The sequence below is a fragment of the Aptenodytes forsteri genome, unplaced genomic scaffold, assembly GCF_000699145.1.
Source record: "Aptenodytes forsteri isolate BGI_AS27 unplaced genomic scaffold, ASM69914v1 Scaffold339, whole genome shotgun sequence".
NCBI classification, from domain to species: Eukaryota; Metazoa; Chordata; class Aves; order Sphenisciformes; family Spheniscidae; genus Aptenodytes; species Aptenodytes forsteri.
In genome coordinates this window covers 162,019-182,349 of record NW_008795254.1, presented here as the reverse complement: position 1 = coordinate 182,349, position 20,331 = coordinate 162,019, and the positions used below count along the sequence as shown (strand labels likewise).

At 40.0% G+C, this 20,331-nt stretch overlaps 2 protein-coding genes across 2 annotated transcripts in view; one reads left to right on the top strand and one right to left on the bottom strand.

Annotated features, from left to right (window-relative positions):
- Nucleotides 1-15,392, bottom strand: part of LACE1 (lactation elevated 1) — a 70,406-nt gene extending 55,014 nt beyond the window's left edge. The window contains exons 1-2 of the mRNA XM_019472024.1: nucleotides 15,312-15,392; nucleotides 12,525-12,767 (exon numbers count right to left, since the gene is read on the bottom strand). Of these exons, the coding sequence (XP_019327569.1) occupies nucleotides 12,525-12,767; nucleotides 15,312-15,392 (324 nt within the window). The remainder of the gene's footprint in view (nucleotides 1-12,524; nucleotides 12,768-15,311) is intronic.
- Nucleotides 15,393-15,484: 92 nt separating this feature from the next.
- SNX3 (sorting nexin 3) overlaps nucleotides 15,485-20,331 on the top strand; it is a 34,837-nt gene continuing 29,990 nt past the window's right edge. Inside the window, exon 1 of the mRNA XM_009279140.2 lies at nucleotides 15,485-15,516. Coding sequence (XP_009277415.1) covers nucleotides 15,485-15,516 — 32 coding nt within the window. The remainder of the gene's footprint in view (nucleotides 15,517-20,331) is intronic.

Below are 20,331 nucleotides of genomic sequence, written 5' to 3'. Positions count from 1 at the left end.
GTCAATCTACAAACTACTAGGTGTAACTGATTAAAGTGTTTGACTTATTTCCAAAAAGTCCTTAAGTAATTTAAAATACATCAATTTGTTTCATTTACATCTGTTAAAACCCATTAAGTACAAAATGTTAAACAAAACCAATGCCAATCATTTTATCATAAAAACAACTGTTAACGCCTACAGTATAAGGTTTATCTTTTACTTCATAGCATAATCAAAGTTACAAAGTACCAGAAGAGTACCAATGAGCTATTCAGGAATACAGGGTTTACCTGTGCCCTATATCATTAGTACTTCCTGGAGACGCCTTCTGCTAGTTACGTCAATTACTTCCACTCATAAGTCTACACAAATCCTATTAAACCTGGGCCAATTCTAGAGAGCTGTACTCATCACCTCTTCTTGGCATGAAAAGCCTTTGTTCTACTCTTCAAAACTGAACCAAGTTTGCAACCGCACTACTACCCTGAAAGTCCATCATAGAAAAACGTATATTTTGCTTACTTAGAAAACTCCTCAACTGATGCAGACATATGACAAGCATATGATGGCACTGTCTACAGCTGGTACAATGCTTGAGGGCTATGATTTTACCAACTATCTGTTCACAGCTGTGACTCTTACTCTGCAGAAAACCTTCATTAAGGATGTTGATTACAACTTCGCTAAAGCAAAACCTGGCCTGCACTAGAATTTAAACCATACTTTATTTGGCTTCATTTTATCTCAAAAGGAGCTCTGCTTGAATATGACAGTGTGCTCCTCCATAGTTGGCGTGGCGTAGTCAGCAGGATGGCAAGTAGTATCACCGATTATTTACGGAGGCATGGAGTGAATCCGAGTCCCAACTTCTCAGAAGAATGGGCTCATGACAACTGGCATAATTGGGAAGCCATTGAAAAGCACCTAAAAGTAACTCTGGGCCGCACAAAGGATGGAAAAGGGAAAGGAGTTATCTGCAAGATGCTAGGTACCTGTTTAGAAGCCGCATATCAAGAAAGGGAGAATAGAAATAGGAAGGAGCAGGACCTAGAGAAAGAAATAGAAGGTAGGAAAGCAACTGAGTTGTTACCGTCTTTAAAAATTGAACAACTGCAGAAACAGTTACAGGAAGAAAAGGCAAAAAGACAAAAGTTGGGACAAAAAGTCATGATGCTTATACAGGCTCCCCGCCTCCCTGACATCATACAGATTAGGAAATTAATACTATCCCATGAAGATTGGGATGGAGATATCTGGAGTGATCCCGATGACAGCAGGGCAGAAGACGACGATCCTTTGTTCCCTACAAATCCTCCTGAATATGAAGTCAGACCTGTTGTTAAAACAGAAAGAACTGTGGGACCTCAGGGTGGCCATCTGTGACATACTATGTGAACCATTCCCTGGGATCTGTTGCAACTGACAAATTTGCAAGAGAGATATAGCAGAAAACCAGGTGAAACTGAAACTGAATACTTGTGGCGAGTATGCCTAAGTGGAGGCGACCGAATAATGTTGAGTGAGGACGAAGCACATGGCTAGTGGGTTCTGGGAGTTTTCTTAAACTTAGAACCCGACCCGACAAATACAGCCCATTCTATCACCGGCCGAGTAGCTTATTGGGCTGGAGGAACAGACACCATGGAGTGAGGTGAACCCTCCATAATCCCCATTAAATCTCTAAGTGAGCTCTCTACAGCCGTCAGAAAAGCCGCTTGCATACAAGCCATGCATGAATGAAGACCCCATGATGTCCCACTATCTGCTACAGTAGATTTTGCAACGTCAAAGCTACTGATTAGAGGAGCCCCGGCAACTCTTAAACCCTATCTAGTTGCAAAACAGGATGAGATTAAGAGAGATACTGAATATAATAAAAAACAGAGCAATAATGCTCCTGAACAACTCCCTAAGTGGGCGGAATTAATGCACGGCATTGTTAACTACAGCCGCGAAATGGGCTGGCTCGATGTACCAGCTGAAAAACAAAACCTGAAAACCCCAGGGAAGAGATCACAAAGTAGGACCTGTGAAACGGAACAGAAACTAGATGAAAGGGAAACAAATTTAAAAACCCGCAAACAGAGTCTCGAGAACTGAGGAATGAATTGTGGAGGAATGCGTTAGCCCTAGGCATCCCAGAGCCGCGACTCAAGGTCAGCCTATTGGCATTACCTTGAGTCCGATTGAGGCATTCCAGAAACGAGATAACAGTGAAAGGAAGGAGCATATTTCAACTCCTCCGGCGCCAGCCCCCAGAAAGGGAGACAACCTCTTCCTCCCCCTTAGGGAGGAATTGCAGGGCATGAAGTCAAAAAATGAGTAATGCCCAGAAGGCAACTGGGCCTGCCTATCCAGAAAGTGGAGGCTTATCAGTGGGTAAGTGATGACGGCCCATACATTTTGATTCCAGTTGGCCCTCAAGGACAATTGGTGAAGTTTTTAACAGATATGGGAGCACAAATTTCAGTACTAACACAACAAGGTGCCGAGAAGCTGGGCATGCGATCCAGACGGCAAAGAGTTAAGATTACTGGTGTGAACGGAGCGGGTGTTGAGTGCCAAACTGCCAAGACCAATTTAATGGCTCCTGGGCGAGAAGCACATGTCGACTACTCACTTTGCAATTAAAGATCATCACGAAAATATTTCAAACAGACGAACCTGGCACCTGCCGAATGGCAGCATGCGGTCCTTCGGCTCAAACACCGATCCCAACCCCAGTAGAAATCAGGAGGTCACAGTGCGCGCACTTCACGCAGCCCCTGCCCTCTCCAAGCCAAAAATTACTAACCTACCGCAATAGCCGATTGCTGCTGCGGCACGAAATGGCATTTCTGAAGTCATAGCTGATTTGGGGAAACGACAAATTCTCTCCAGAACCCACTCCCCATATAACTCACCTGTCTGGCCAGTTCGGAAACCAGACGGGAGGTGGTGTTTAACAGTCGATTACTGGTGCCCGAATGTCAATACAGCCCCGCTAACAGCTGCTGTACCAAACATTGCAAACTTAACAGCTACTCTGCAAGCAGCTGCACACCTATGGATGGCAGCGCTAGATGTAAAAGGTATGTTCTTTATGGTTCCCTTGAAGGAGGAGGAGTATTCCTTGGGAGGGAATACAATACCTTTAACAGACTCCCCCCCACAGGGGTATAAACATTCACCCACAATTGCTCATGCCGCACTTGCTGAAACGGTCTCACTCCCCCAAGAAGTGAAACTGTACCAATACATAGATGATACTCTGGTTGGAGGAACTTCCCCTGAGAAGGTGGGGGAAGCGGCAGCAGCAGTATGGCAAGCACTAACAGCCCTTTTAGCATTACAACACCCTTTTAAACCTTCAGCCATTCTGAATGCACCGCCCCTCACTGAGGGTGCACCAACAGAAAACATTTGGTTTACGGATGCTTCAGCAAAAAAGGTAAACGGTAAATGGCAATATAAGGCCGTTGCATTAGATATTACCATTGGCAAACAAGTAATAGAAGAAGGTGAAGGCAGTGCACAAGTAGGGTAAATAAGAGCAATTGTTTTGGCAGCACATAATGGAGCAAAAATCATGTATGTAGACTCTTACGCTGTGTGGGCCAGTGCCACACAATGGCTCTGTCAATGGGAAACCTTGAATTGGGAAGTAAACAGATCCCCAGTTTGGAGAAACAAAGATTGGCAATTATTACTGGATATAGCCAGGTAAACACCTTTCAAGATGGGATGGGTAAAAGCTCACGCTAAGGATAATCAGCCAGCCACAAAGTGGAATCAAAAGGTAGATGAGCTAACTAAAATTAGGAAAATCACCTTAAATCTTGAGTGGTATTGACTGGGAGAATGGTTACCCTAGGCCCTAGGCCACACAGGTAAAGAAGCACTTTGCTGCATGGAGTGGCCTATAAATACCTAACAGGAGTTGCAGAAAATATACAATTAACTGAAGGACACACTGAGGTTTCCAAATTGCCAATGCCCATAAACACAGACCTTTTAGCATTACAACAACCTTTTAAACCTTCAGCCATTCTGAATGCACCGCCCCTCACTGAGGGTGCACCAACAGAAAACATTTGGTTTACGGATGCTTCAGCAAAAAAGGTAAACGGTAAATGGCAATATAAGGCCGTTGCATTAGATATTACCATTGGCAAACAAGTAATAGAAGAAGGTGAAGGCAGTGCACAAGTAGGGTAAATAAGAGCAATTGTTTTGGCAGCACATAATGGAGCAAAAATCATGTATGTAGACTCTTACGCTGTGTGGGCCAGTGCCACACAATGGCTCTGTCAATGGGAAACCTTGAATTGGGAAGTAAACAGATCCCCAGTTTGGAGAAACAAAGATTGGCAATTATTACTGGATATAGCCAGGTAAACACCTTTCAAGATGGGATGGGTAAAAGCTCACGCTAAGGATAATCAGCCAGCCACAAAGTGGAATCAAAAGGTAGATGAGCTAACTAAAATTAGGAAAATCACCTTAAATCTTGAGTGGTATTGACTGGGAGAATGGTTACATCAAAACCTAGGCCACACAGGTAAAGAAGCACTTTACTTCGCTGCACAGAGTAAAGGCTGGCCTATAAACAGGAAAACTTGTGAAACTATTCTTACAGAATGCCCCCAGTGTAGATTGAAATTACAGGCAGATCATCCTGCTAAAGCACCACCACTACATATCAATGAAGGGAAAACTTTATGGTCTACATGGCAGATTGATTATATTGGATCATTCAAATCCTCAGCAGGATATCGATACATCCTCACAGGAATGGAAGTAGTCTCCGGCTTGCTTATGGCGACTGTGTGTCAGAAAGCCAATGGGCGAAATACAGTGCGAGGGCTATTCTGGTTCTCAAATCTACCTACTCCTGATGTTATCCAAAGTGATAATGGCTCACATTTTTCATGTAAAGAAGTGCAAGATTGGGCAAAACAAAAGGGAATTAAATGGGTATTCCACACCCCTTACTACCCTCAATCAAATGGGATGGTAGAAAGAGCTAATGGCTTATTGAAAAGGAATCTCAAACCACATGAGGCTCAATGGAATATGCGACTTCCCAAAGTACTTCACCCACTGAATAATAGATACGGCCCTACTGGAAGCCCTGTAAGCCGAGCATTCTTTATAAAAACTAAGCTTAGCACTCTACTTATTAGGAAAAGAGAATATCCAGTGACATTACAGCCAGGACAGCCTGTGATGGTCAATTTACCGTCCGTTGGTATTGTGCCTATGACTTTAACTAAACCTCATGGCCCACTTGCCTGGAAAGCTACCAATAGCAGTGGTGCAAAACACAGAATTAGTGCACGATGGATTTTTCCTTCTTATTAATGGGGTAACCTATTCAGACTCTCCCCACCAAAACAAGTCTCTATTTCCTCCTACATCACCCCACAGGATGGCAAACAGAAATGCTGTGTTCATGTTACTCCCTCAAACCCTAACAATGCTGCTCCTCTTAACCTGTGGTCAAAGAACCCTAGAGTGGCCTTGGTCTCAAGCTCATGTTAAGTACATGGGAGTATGGGAATGCACTCTAGTAAGGGAGATTTAAGTCTTTCCACTGTGGTCGTGCACGGAACTGAAATATACTTAGAAAACAAATGGAGCTGGGATAAAGATGAAGCTGATAATAAAGCTCCCTGACTTCGGGGAACGATAGGGAAAGAAATTAAAATAGGATGCCAGATGATCGATGGGTCTACCCATGAGAAGGCACCTCAGATTTCTGTGTACAACATTACATCAAACCCAATAGCAAAAGATATGAAATTTTGTGCCTTTGAAAGATTGGACTGTCGGTACAATTTTACCTTAGTACAACCTGTTTTTGTAGTCTGCCTCTGCACTCACCATAGCGTGGGACTACAATTTAAATTTAAAATAGACATTACTGAGCCTAGTACAACAACATCCGCCCCGACTGTAAGGGATAAGAAAACTCTGTTCCCACAAATTACTGAAATTGGACCGTATGCGATCAAAAATACGGGCCAACAACGAGTGTTACTTAATCCATCATGGTCTCTTAAACAAGTAGAACTATTGATGCAAATTAGTATCTCTACAATCAAACCAACCTGTTCACCATTCCTAAGTACATCCTATATGCAGGATGGTTAGCATGGTTACATGGGCGAACCCTCACGTCTCCAAGACAAACAAGGAGAGATGTGACCAGTATCACAGGGACAGGCTTGGGAGTCTTAAATAGTATAGATGCCAAAGTACTCATAAATAAACTGAGCACAGCAACAAGTGATTTAAACAAATTAGAACACCCATTGCGGTCTTCTCTGTTAGCACTGGGAACTAACCAATGGCTCTTATCTGATATAGTGCCTCAGTGGGAAAGAATTAATGAAAGGGACCACCAATTGATTGTGGATAATTTGGTGTAGCCCAAAATAATGTTCCTCTACCTCTTAGTTGTATCCAAGCTCAACTGTGGATGCAATCTACGGTAACAGCAATTGTAAGAGAAGGTGAAGAGGGCACCTTAACCACTGAAATTTGAAAGGTAATTTGGGATAATGCAACTAAATTTGAAAAGAATTCCAATCCTGGTGGTATTTAGTCAATTTTACTTATGGCCCCATCAACAATAAGGCCACAGCTTTTGTCTTAACCATATGCAATGCTTTGGTATATACCGTACACCCAATCATTGCATTAGGATTAAATCGCAATGGAACTATACTCTACCCATTAGAACACAGAGTGTGGGCCCAACAAAACAGAAACAAATGGCAAACTGTTGATGTTAATGCATGCATTGTATGGGGACAACAAGGATTTATTTGTGAGAGTAGTACCATCAAAGCCCAAGATATTGTCTTGACACTGAACAAAATGTTTGTCATTTTGAAATACATCCTGATGAAACCCCTGAAACTCTACTTGTGTATATTGGAAAAGGATGCGTTTGTATGAGAACCCTTTTGATTTTATAATTCGTAGATAACATTACTGTAGATACAAGCAACCACTCAAATATTTGTGTTTGTAACTTTACTATAATTATGGGATACAACTTTAATTATTCAGCTCCTGTTACGTCTTATCAATTATTATAATCTAATTATACATTGAGTCAAGATTTATTGCCTACCCCATCAGAATGAATCTTGCACTGGTGAAGAAACTACTACAACACGATGACCTGCACCAACTGTTAGAACGCATCTGAAACAATGGACACAAAATTCTAATCACCGTTCATCGTGATACAGAAGACATACACCATGTCTTGGAAAGAGCCAAGAAGGACGGAGAACACCATTGGTGGGAAACTCTTCTTGGATGGTCACCGACAGCAACGGGAGTTTTTAATGTCATGCTTCACCCAGTTGTGATTTTATTAACTCTAACATTAATGTGTCAATTGCTTATAATCATATCGTATATAAAGGTTTGGTACATGATAAAACAAATAACCCAACTCCAACCACCCAAAACATACAAACTAATACATAGCAAATAGCTGCTTCACTCTATCTACTTGCCGTGGATCTGTAAGCACATAAATTATCAATATACTATTTATGGCACAGAGGCAAGAGGTGACCGTACCACCACTCTGTGAGAATAAGATGAATTGACTATAGTCACAGGGTAGAGTCTGACGGTGTGCTCCCCCCGCTCCCGACCTGACCTTTTCCCGTAACCCTGCTCAAGCGATAACCACCAGTGGTGGTCGTGATGGATGCATCTGGTTGCGATGGATACATCCGGCTCAAAGTGGATTCAGGGGAGACAGATAACAACACAATAGCCAAGGGCTAATTTATGGCAATGCATCCACCTAACCACAATGCTGGTCAATGTCCAACTCAAGCCAAATTTGGAAGAAACTAACATCTGCAGTCAATATGTAAATATGACTACAAGTCAATCATCTTACCCCCATAAATAGACAGCAGCCCAAGAGCCCTTTGAGCTCTCCTGCACGGCAGTGGGCTGCATGCCAGCATCTCCCCTTGAGTAGGGACACCTCTCAAGGTTACTCCTCGAGGTTGAGAGATTCCTTATGACATCAGATACTCGGTAAGTGAATTAGGAATAAGCGCGCTGAAACTTTGTAACCTTAGCTAAGTGATATAAAGGACTGATTGCGCATATATAATCCTTTAGACATAAACCATTGACCAAGTCCGGGACTAAGTTTGGATCCAGCCGCACCTAGACTCCTCTAAGAAGGAGTTTATAGAATGCAAGAGGGTCCTCTCTGAACCTCGTGACTCAACGGGAGGGTCTCCCTAACAATTTTGTCTGACCCATCCTCTATGCAGTAAATAATCAAGTGTACCTTGCCATCGAATCTTGTTAAACCACTGTTGCATTTACTATCAAACTTTGTTAAATCACTGTTTTATATCAATAAACACATCGCTGCTTCTCTCTTACGAGTGAAGTGCATCACTCTTTCTGCAACATTGAACTGGCGAATCACTTCCTCAAAGATAGCAGAAGAGAAACAAAGATGTTGCGACTACTTCTTCCCCATCATGAATCATGATTTGATTTAATTACACAAGCTAGCAAGCTTTAACAGATTTACACAAAACTCTCTGCTCTCCTCCTTTTTGGGGTTTTGATGTATGGCACGGCACCATAGTACTCAACCTCATTATCAGTCTTAAGATTTCCACAGAGATATCAAGCTCTAGAAGAAAAATCTCAAACTGCAACACTTATCCCAATAGCAAGTAGTTCTACAGCTGCATCTCACCGACTGTGGCATTAGTTCCCAGGTATCAGCGAACCATGCAACAATTTTTAAAAGCTGGTTTAAAATTAAAGCATGGAATTGAAGCAATGTTAAATGAAAGAGAGGAGTGCTTTAAAGGAACTAGTGAAAACCACATTCTCAACCTAAAAAATGGCATTTGACTTTTTGCTTTTAAGAAAGTGTCAGTCAGGCTGCTTTACTGCGATTAGCGCTGTCATACAGGGACAAAGTAGCATCACAATTTCCTAAATAGAATAAGATTAGTATTTGTTCTCTGCAATAGAGACTTTCTTCCCTATTCATGCTTCCCAATCAAAGAAACAGTAACTAACAAACCCACATAATGCTTGATCTACAAAGCCATTACAAGACACCTGCTCTAACAACGATAATGATTCGGGGCACTCCAGTTAACACAAGTCAGCTCTCAAAACTACTCTCAAAGGCAGCACTTTTAGAACAGTGTCCAAATGTCCAAAACAGTTTACCAGAAAAGATCAAAATGCTCTAAGCCTACTGATCCTCAGGTTTGACAGTAAGAACAACGCCTTTATCATAACATTTTTTCTAAAGAATAAAAATGAATGAAAGTCTGGCAGTATGTCCAAAAGACAACATAGGATTAAGCCAGATAACTGGCTTCCTTTTGAGATACTTCCTCTTTTACAGTCCAGGTACAGCGTCTAAAGACAATTTTGAGATAGGCAATTTAAAAGATTACGAGTCCAACACTAAGCTTAAAAAGAAGCCCAAACAGATTAAAAAAAAAAAAATTCACATCGAGCATCCTCAGGATACAAAACTCTGGCCTGCTAAATTACACTTACTGTGTAAGAAGTACTTTGGCAAGCTGGATCCAACTTGATCTCCTTACACTTATGCAAAAACAGTTCCCGTTCAGGCACACTGCCATATTGCTTTGGATAACAAAGATAATCAATAACCATTTTTCAAAGAGGAAATTTCTATTTTTTTATTTGGTACTTGCTCAAATTGAATCAGGAGGCTGGTTTAGACTCAAGAGTTAGCCTACAAAGGCATCAAGACAACATGGGTCCACAGGCACACATCCACATACAGTATAAAAGTGTTTTAAAATGCCATACACATACAGTTTTGAGACCATATCTGTAATTTTTACACTGTTTTTATGTTTTTAATAATTTTAATTAAAGAAATCCCAAAAGTAAAAAGGTAAGTAATGTGATGAGCTGACCCACCAGCCAGAGCAGGCAAAAATATACCCCAAACCATTGTTTGGCTCCAATTCCCACATCAGTTAGAATCATTGAATGATTTAGGTTGGCAGGGACTTCAGGGGATCATGCAGCCAAACCCCCTGTTTAAAGCTGGGTCACAGAATATCTCAAGTTGGAAGGGATGCATAAAGGATGATCGGGTCAACTGCTTCCCTCTAGGCACAGTCTTGCCACACTCATTGTCCTCTAGGCGCAGTCTTGCCTTAGCACTTTGCTTCCTGTACTTCACAACTCTTGTGTTTTTCCTTCCAGAGTGCCTGACTTCTGCTCCACGGAATTATTTCCCATTCAGGTTTCTTCTAACTGTACCTCAATAAAAAAAGAGCTCCTTCCTATGCGTTTAGTCTGCTTCCTTTCCTCAGGAGACAGGAAGACATTCATGGCATTTCCAGTCAAGCATATGATTAGGAAATACCTGATACCTATATGAGTTTAAAGCATTCAAGGGATGCTGGAGGCAGTCTGATAGGCAAGCATGTGTCCCCAGTGCTCTGTACCCTGCTATAATAGGGTATTTGAAACAGGCACATTTACAGGTATAACACAGGCCAGTTACAGGTATAAAACTTGTCCTCATACCAACATTTTCTTCTCTGCTTTTTTCATGCCTTGAAGCTAATATACATCGCAAGAGCCTTAGAGTGGTAATTTGTCATTTGGTGCCTGAAGGGCAGAGGACAGCATGTCATTTAGAGGCACTTGAGCCCTGTAGGCTTTGACTCCCTTGATCTCATGCTACATCATTTAGGCTTGCCATGCAAAGAAAATACAGTATTTGTGCCAGGTAATACGAGAATTTGGGGTTGTAATGGGAAGTATGTGGTTAGGTAACAAGTTCTATAGAGTTAAATATTTAGATTTATGCCCATGAGATGAGGAGTGTTGCATAAAGGATGCTGAGAAAGGCTGACATGGGGATTTATTAGCAAGGTCTGCAGCTGACGGCATACCTTGACTGTAAATGTGAAAGTTACTCCTGATGCAAAATAAAAACAAAAGTGGTACAAGAGAAAAAAAAAAAGGAGAACACTCAGTGGCTGGCCGGGAAGGGTACTGACAGCTTCCAGACATCCTCCTCTTAGGGGTAGGGAGGTGTCTCTCCAGTGCAGGCAGGGAAAGTGAAGATAATGATGGCAATGAATATTTTGCCATGCTTTTTTCCCCCAGCACTATACTTTTATCATCAGACTCAGTCAAAAGCCCTATTCTTATTGTTTCCCCTCACCATGTTTATGACTATTTGTGCTGACTGGAGTATGATAATCAGGCACAAATGAAGCATATTCACTGGTCGTTCAGCTTCTGTGCACATCTATGACTGCCTAATATTTACTAAGTAATTAAATGTCTTATCTACTTTGGTGGGCGCTGTGTTTGGTTTTCTGGGATATAAACTCAAATCTACACAACAAGAGGTAAGGAAAGCTGAGGGGGGATTCTCACACCAGTTCTAGTTGCTTCCCATGAGAACCTGCTAACAACGCTATGATAATCAGGCACAAATGAAGCATATTCACTGGTCGTTCAGCTTCTGTGCACATCTATGACTGCCTAATATTTACTAAGTAATTAAATGTCTTATCTACTTTGGTGGGCGCTGTGTTTGGTTTTCTGGGATATAAACTCAAATCTACACAACAAGAGGTAAGGAAAGCTGAGGGGGGATTCTCACACCAGTTCTAGTTGCTTCCCATGAGAACCTGCCATAACAACGCTATCAAGATTTGCAGGTGCAAGGCCACAAGAGCAACAATCTGAGAATAACAGCATGAGAACAAGACATGAAAAATACTGCCACAGAGGCTCTGCAAAACACTGTAACTTTTCCCTGAAGCTGTTGATGCAGAGCTGCAACAGCAGGCTATTAGCATTACTAATGCTAAGGCACTATGGTTGCTAAGGCACTGTGCAACAGGGCTATGTCTGAATTTCTGTTAATACAGAAAAGGAGGTGTAACGTCCCAAAAAACACAACTGGGGTGTAAATCACACCTCTTCCTTCTTTCCTTACTTCACCTGGAGACTAACAACACTGGAAGGAATGGACATTTTTTTTAAAAAGTCATGTCTGATCTATATTATAATGTCTTGCAAAGCTAAATTATTTAGACTCTGCTGGCTAATTTCACTTATATTCACGGAAGATCTGTTAGAACACAAAACATCAGTGTTTAGTATGTGTAACCCAAACACACATGTGTTATACCAGTGCTTGAGAATTAAAACCTGGTCTAGGCCCCTCTCTCCTATAGCCAAATGACATTCTTGGAAAGGCAGATGGTGGATATAACCAAAATCATATCAGATTTTCTTATAGAATTATTTCAATAATATTTAATTTGGTTACTTCTAGAGTACCACTGGAATTTTACAAACCAAAAAAAGAAAGAACAGAGATCCAAACACAAACAATGATCCCTCTGTAAAGATCCAGCTGCAAAAATAAGACTCGTGTTAATGACATAAATTTATGTATTTTAAGCACATTCTTATGAGCAAATGTAAATGCAAAAAAATATTTTTATCATTATAAACCTCACCTTTGAGAAAAGATTTTTTGAACTGATGCTGTAGCCTTTAAGGCTCTCGTGCAACTTCTGCAGGTGCTGCACAACTCTCCTTTGTTGCTCATCATTCCTCAGCTCTTCTTGCTTAATCAGAAAGTCATAATGTTCTAAAGGTCCACTGCAAACCAATAAGGCTCTGGCATTAGCACCTGTAGGAGTACCGGGGACTGTCTTCTCATCTGCCTGAGCTGTGTATGCTGTAAAATGAAAAGTAGACTATTAATAGAGAAGTTTTGAAAAGCATCCTCTTATATTCATAAACAATGCACATTCTTAACAGTTTACACAGACATATACACATTACTTACCTATACCACCACTAGAGTATGCTACCCCTTTGTTTTTCATGAAATCAAGTTCTAACTTTAGTAGTAAACACCTCTAGTAGTATGTTTTAACATTTATTTTTATTATTAACAAGCACAGACACTAAAAAGCCCAGCTGGGAAGTGGTAAGATTTGGATGAGCTGTTGCAAGGGAAGTTTTGACTTTTTTTTTTTCCGTAAATTGGGGCAAAACCATTTAAAAATTCCAAAGCGCATTTCTCTGAATAGATTAATCCTTTAGAGAGAGGTGGGCTAAACTAGACAGAAAGAATTTAAAAGCCCACAAACAGGAGACCAAAACAGGAGTTCTGTAAGCAAGTTGAAAGAGCCAAAGACCAAACTAAGCAAGGCAATAGCTGTGAAGCCCTGCAATGCCACAAGCCTGCTCTGCTGGCATTATCTGCTGCCTAGAAGAGACAGGGCCGTGCCCAAGCAGGAATTCTGTTTAAAAAAAAAAAAAAAAAGTCAGAATCGCTAGACATAAAATGAGATACAACTAGAAAAGGAAAGAATGTATAGGATTAAAAAGAAGGCTTGCTAAACCAGTAAGATCAGAAACTTAACAATAGAATACACTGAAAAGGTGTTCAATACCTTCTTTGCTTCCACTGCCATTTAAAAAGTTAACTATAATCATAAGTAACACAATTTGTAGCAATGATAAAAGAAATAGATTTGAGTAGGAAAAACGCATATCATAGACTACATAGTTAGATATTTTGAATGTTGTGAGATCTAAGGAAATTCATCCCTAAATGCTTTAGGTAAGTTTCCTAAGCAACACAATGGCCTCTAACAGCTTTCTTTGAGGCCTCACTGAAGGCAGGTGAGGTTCCAAAATCGTAGGAAAATGAAACAATTTTTGTCTTTAAAAAGGAGAGAAAGGCAAATGCAGAAATTCAAAGGTCAGTCAAAACAACTTCAAGACATTCAAAAATACTGGAACAAGTACAAGCAGATTTTTTTTTTTTTTTAATAAAGCACTTAATAAGATAACATAACAAATAAAAGGCAACACCAGCTCCTCAAGAACAGCATGAGATCAACAAGTTTTCCTCCCTGATCAGGTAACATGCTTAGTGGGTAGAGGAAAAACATCTTAATTGCAGTAACACTTTTGTCATTGGGTCACATAGCATTCTCATATATAAAGGAGGAAAGTAAGTTGCAAACAAAATTACTTTTGAGTAGGTACAAAAACAGCTAGAAAAACTACATGTAATGAATAATTACTACAGTTAAACTAGGTGCATATTTGCAGTAGAGTTTCAGAGAGGGCTCAGAATCTCAGCTTGGTGCAATCCAGAATTTCCATTCATGACCTGTGCATGGCAAAATAAAGTACATGGACTGGGAACACATATAACAGCAAGTCAGGAGGGGACTGCAAACACCCTGGAAGGCAAGGCAATCCTGACAAACTGGACAAAGAATCTAATACAAATAGGATGCAATTCAACAGGGACAAAGTACGGTGCTTAGGAGAAACGGGGAATGACCAGCTAAAGAGCAGCTCTGCAGAAAAGGATCCAAGGGCTACACTGGATCACAAACTGGCAGTGAGACACTATCATAACACTATTAGAAGAAAAAATAAAATAAAATTAAAAAACGCAAGTACTCTGATGTATGTATATGAGGGGCAATATAAGCACACATGAAAAAAACCTGTTCTATTCAATACTGGTATAGCCTGCCCTCGAACACACTTTTCAATTTTCACATCACATTTCATGAGAGGTATGAACTAAATGGGAGAGTAGAAGATGATTTAAAGGACTATTTGTTAAACCATGGGTCACAACCCACAGAGAAGTAAGAGGCACAAGAAGAGTTTTAAATTGTTATAAGAAACATGAAATGAATACAGTTATAAAAGAGAAGGATAAAACTGAATAGTTAGATCTTATTTATCGCAAATAACACCTTAGTTTCTCCAAAGCAAGACAGTCCCTCTTTACATCTGCAGCCAATAATTACAGCAAATTCTCCTGCCCTGAAGGAACTGAGTTACTGCTATGAATTAAAAGTAATTAGCTCATGCCTAGCTAAAGAGATCACACAGAGTTGAGTTCAAAGTCTGTTATTGCAAAAATTTGAGTAAAACCTTTAGGGAAGACTAAAGAAAAGCACACAGCTATCTCCAGATACACACAGGGTACTGAGAAAAGGAAATAAACTGTATTTATACAGTTACCTAATAACTGTAACTAAGGCAGCAAAATCAATTAATAGTCTAGAAGTTGTAAAACTTTCATTGATGGGGAGTGAATTTTAAAAATAAGTTTGACAAAATCTGTTAGGAACAGCTCAGCAATACCTGACCCGACTCCAAAGGGAAGGAAAAGGCACAGATGATCTCTCAAAGTTTTTTCATCTTGTTTTCAACATTCCACTCCCGCATAAAGTCAACCTCAGTCCTGTGATCTGTACCTCTAAACTATCTGTGCCTTCACAACACGTAGAGCTTGATAGCTCCAAGAGCTCCAATGTGAGGGACAGCCCGTGCCCCATTATACCTGTAGAGCCACCAGTTCCTACTGCTTACCATAAGATTGGAGAAAAAAAATAAAAGCTGATTTAGGGATAAGAAAGGGTTTGGGCTCATGACCTTCCTGGCCATGGACAAAGCACACCAGTAAGACTGCTCAGAAGCATGGGTTTTTGTCTCAGATTACATGTACTTACAGCTAACCATCCCGGGACTGGTAGAAAATACTTCATCATTAACAGATGGCAGAAATGGAGAGTATGTGCAAGTGATGACAGAGGGTGTCATGGGACAAACTAGTCGCTGTTCTCCTAAAATAATATTGAACACTGGGATTTAAATATGATGAGATACACTATAATACTCTACCAGGAGACACACAGTAACTGGTAAGTGATAAACTCAAACTTGTAGCTGCAAAATAAAGGCATATGCTCTTAAAAAGCATGTAGGGGTTTTAGAGGTAAGTCAACAGAAGACAGCTATTCAACTGGTAAACTATCCTAAGAGACAGAAGAAAATGTGGGTCTTCCATTCTAACCTGCATTTTGTGGGATAGATTGCAAAATCATTCACACAGCTACGCTTCTATTCCTGAACTGATAAAGAAAACTTTAGAAATTTTAATACATAGCAGAGGAATACCAGGCAACTACCTTCTATAATTTTACATCAAGGAAACTACTGTTAGAATAGGAATCACCTATGATTCAGTGCATTAATCATAGTCCTACAGCCTTCTCCTCCATATTGCAAAAGATGGGTTTTCATTTATCTCTTCCTGTTTCATTATCTAATCTCTGTATTACATAAACTGTTACTCGATTTTTATTAGCTCCCTTCCGAAATCTTTAAGCGTCACACGTAGAAAAGGCATCTTCTATCTCTGTGTAGTGTTCTAGATACGACTATAGAAAAGCGCAGCGTCAATTCATTATTCACCTAGTTTTACATAAAACAGTGTGAAACTACAGACATGCATTTATCCATAACCTATCTTTCCCACCTCCAGGGTGCTGGACAGTGTTGGATATTACCATATTTAGCCTGACATTCACTGCTTCTTTAAGAGTTGCCAGCAGGTTGCAACTTTTTATTAAATTCCTGTTCCTAAAACATACATATTTAAGTGTAATCTCATTTTATTTCAAGCCATAAAATTAGCTGCTTGCATTTGCCTTTCTGCTTGCCTATCCAAGGACCACAGACCAAGTTGCAGTGAAGACCTACTGTGATACACACAAAAAAGTCCTGCCTTGGAGAAATCCAAGGGGAAAAACTCACCAAAGCCAAAAATACTTATTAATGTATAAATGCCTAATGAAAATGCCAACCTGAAATTATAAAAATTTCCTTTAAAGTGAGGAACTTAAGACACCTTCAGTAAACTGGCATTAATTTACCACTGCAAAAACAAGTGCCTACATAAAAATGCAAAAAGAAAGTGTTCTTAACTCCAGGGACCTTCTGCTCTGGAAAAGAGCAGCAAATTGAAAAACTAATCAGTATGTTGTGGAGTCTTCCTACTGCCACTTAGAACTGATGTCTGAGATGACACAGGAAAAAGGCACGCAAGTTTCAATGACACCGCTTATGAAAGCGACAGTCACAGCTGAGGCAGGCACTGCAGTTATTTATGTAAGAAGACAATCTGAAATGGAAGCTAGGTTGTGGCATATCAAAAACTGATCTTGACAGCAGCCAGGAGGTTGAGAGCACAGAAGCGTAACCAAGGTAAACACCACTGACCCTGTTAATCCTTATTTTTTTCCTAGTAGTTGGATTTCATTGGAAGGTTTTGAACTGTGATGTCTAAAATCTGTCAAAAGAGAATTCCCATGACAAAAATCCTAGCAGGTCCTTGTCTCCCCCCTATTTCAGGGCCTAAGAAAAGAACCTGGGCTTCCCTGACATGAATTTCATCTTTGCTATCTTTTCATGACTGCAGAAACTGACAATTTTGAATTTATTAATCTGTGAGTTTTCAAGTAACACGAAAAGATTTCATGTGAATTTAAGATGATCATTCATTTCTGGGAGAGAAAAAGTATCGTACTTCCACAAATGAATTCAAATTTGGCCTGCAAGATCTCTTACTGCCATCAAACTAAATGTCTTTTAAACACGATTAGAATTTTAGACCTTTTATGGGATGAAATATAAAGAAAAAAGAAAAACCATGACAGATAGATAATATCCAGCTAAAGAAACAAAGACCAAACAAACGGAACTGAAGTACTTTTATTGCACAAGGTAAGTCATGCTTCAGATTACAATATTCACCTCACTAGAGGGTCACTCACAGTACACGTGAAAATGTGTATTACTAATTCTGTAAACAAAGTCGAAACAAGCACTTCAGGAGACTGATGATGAAAAAAAAAAAATCACCTTTAATCCTTGTGCTGTATGTATGCTTCAAACCACTCCGTCATGGGAATGATCAGAAATAGTTTTCATTCATGGAGATTAAGGCTGGAAGACAGCATTGACCTAAGTATAAGGGAAGTTAAATTTATCTAATTATCCCTGAACTACACTCAAGAATTGTGTCTGATTACAGCATATTTTGAAGAAAATATATTCTGAAGACATAAGAGATGGAGAATTAACCATTTCCAATGACACTTTGCTGTAATGGTTAATTACTGTTTGTCTTAAAGATAAAAAATATTTCCAACTAATAGTCATTCGAGAACTGCATCTAAACCAAACTCATGGAGGTTACAACTGCACCAAAGTTAATGACCTCAAAATCACCCAACTGCCATCTTTGCTGACAGTCACAATCAAGAAGCTGGAACAGCTTCTGCTAAACCAGTGTTAAGGCACCGTACAGGAATCACATCTGTTTCATTACTGCTCTGCAGACAGAATTCTGCCTTGAGAACTTTTCACAAACACTGGAATTTGTGTGGGAGTAGAAGAAAAAAAAAGGTAATAGAAAGCAACTTTTAAAAACTGTCCTGTTTTCAACAAGCCAAGCTGAAGTTCAGAATATGGGATTTGGGTCACAATGAAGCCAAACTGCTTCAAACCCCCAAACCCTTAATGTAAAGCTGCCATGACAGAAGAAGAGGACTTTGAAGTTAGAGGGCACTTTTATCAACAGGCAGATGGTGGTATCAGAGACCTCACTAAACTCATAATTAAGCTGATAACAGAACTGCTGCAAAATCTTTCCTTCTTAGATGATACCACAGTGATGGGGAAGGACAATGGTACAGTCTTGTAGCTCCAAAGGTTATTTTCCTGCAGAAGAATGGGACTGAAGGCAGCAAAAGATCAGAATTTTTTTGCATGCTAGTACCTGTAGAGAACAATAATGTTCTTGTCTCATCTTTTATTAAATACACGTGCAAGTTTTGCAGAATCAGTCTCAAACAGGTAAACTGCCCCACGGTGTACAAGGATTTGGATGAGTTAAGCACATGCATTGAAGTTAAGCACATGCATAAACCTGCAGAAGAACAAAGACTCTGCATGTAAGCTTCTCAGGAAAGAGATCATGTGGTGGTTATAAAGCAGAAAATACATTTATAGTCCTATAATAACACCAAACAATTGCTCCTTTCAAAATATTTTACAATGCTTAATGAGAAGAATGGGAGAGGAGGCCATCTGAAAAAATTATTTACTTTCCAATGCTTAATAGAATGCTTAGAAAAGCAAAGTCTGACCAACCATACCGGGAGGAGGGGGGAGAGGGGAAAGAGGCTAACTTATCTGCACAAATTGAAAATGTTAGGCCAATATCATGTACTAACAAATGAAAAAAAAAATACACCTGCTGAAATGAGCAGTTCAAATCAGATGAGGCAGGTTGCAGCTAAGATACAAGAACAAGGACTGTCCTCCCATCTTTGTCTCATGATATGACCTTAAATGAATCACTGAACCCGTATTTAGCCTCCTTGCAGTCCATTCATTCAGTATATGAAGCAGTATTTAAACTTCTAGAGAAACATATGAGTTGGAACTAGAATTCTGCTTTTTTGCATACACGCCTGTGACATTATTCTGAAATAAGATTACTTGTACTATTTCCATGCACACCCCATTTAATCTGACCTACAGATGAAAGTAGAAAAAGACAGAAAAGTTTATCAGTGAAATTGCAACTTTACACAAATACTACTTGTGAAGTCTTTTAACTAAGGAAAAGGTATAAGAGTATGGAAAGTGATCATAAAAACAAATAAAGGACTATAAACCAGTGATCATAAAAACAAGATTATAAATCAATTCAATGATGGCTGCCCACCTCTGCAGATGTCCTCAAACAACAAATGTAAGGGACTACCTTCCTTTTTAACATGGAAGCTAAAGAACTATGGCTAAAGCCACTGGATTTGCTCTAACAACTTTTTTAAAATGGTAATATGTTGATAATAACAAACAAGCTATAAAAATTTAAAGTGTTGGACCAATATCAATTTTAAAAAATCCTATACAACTATAGTGCTTATTTAATCAGCAAATCTCTTTTCAGTCTATTTTCCTTAGGATGTATAAATACTGTACAGTCACAATATAATGTGTGCACGTGAACATTTATCAACCCTCCCAGACCTGCTGACTGACTTTCAGACTCTGGCACCCACCTGAACTCAACTGAATTCCCTGACTGACTTTTGTCAGACTGGTAGAGGTCAAATAGCTCTCACTAAAGATAAAAGACGTCTGCTTCTAACCTAAGCCTCAAGTTAACAAAACCTAGTTCCCCATAAATTCGAGTATTACACTGACTTTTTAAGTCAGGCTGCCAGATAGAGCTCAGCTCTATACACCGGAGGATCCTTATGAGAAAAAAGTCCCCGAGACAGCCTAAAGCACAGCGAAAGCTTTGGCAGGCACTACCGCACTCGCCGCCCGCCCAGCTCCCGACGCAGCCGCAGCGCACTGAAGCCCTATTTACTAGGGGAAAGCGGCATCGTTAACTCGGGAAGTCGCGGGGCCGCT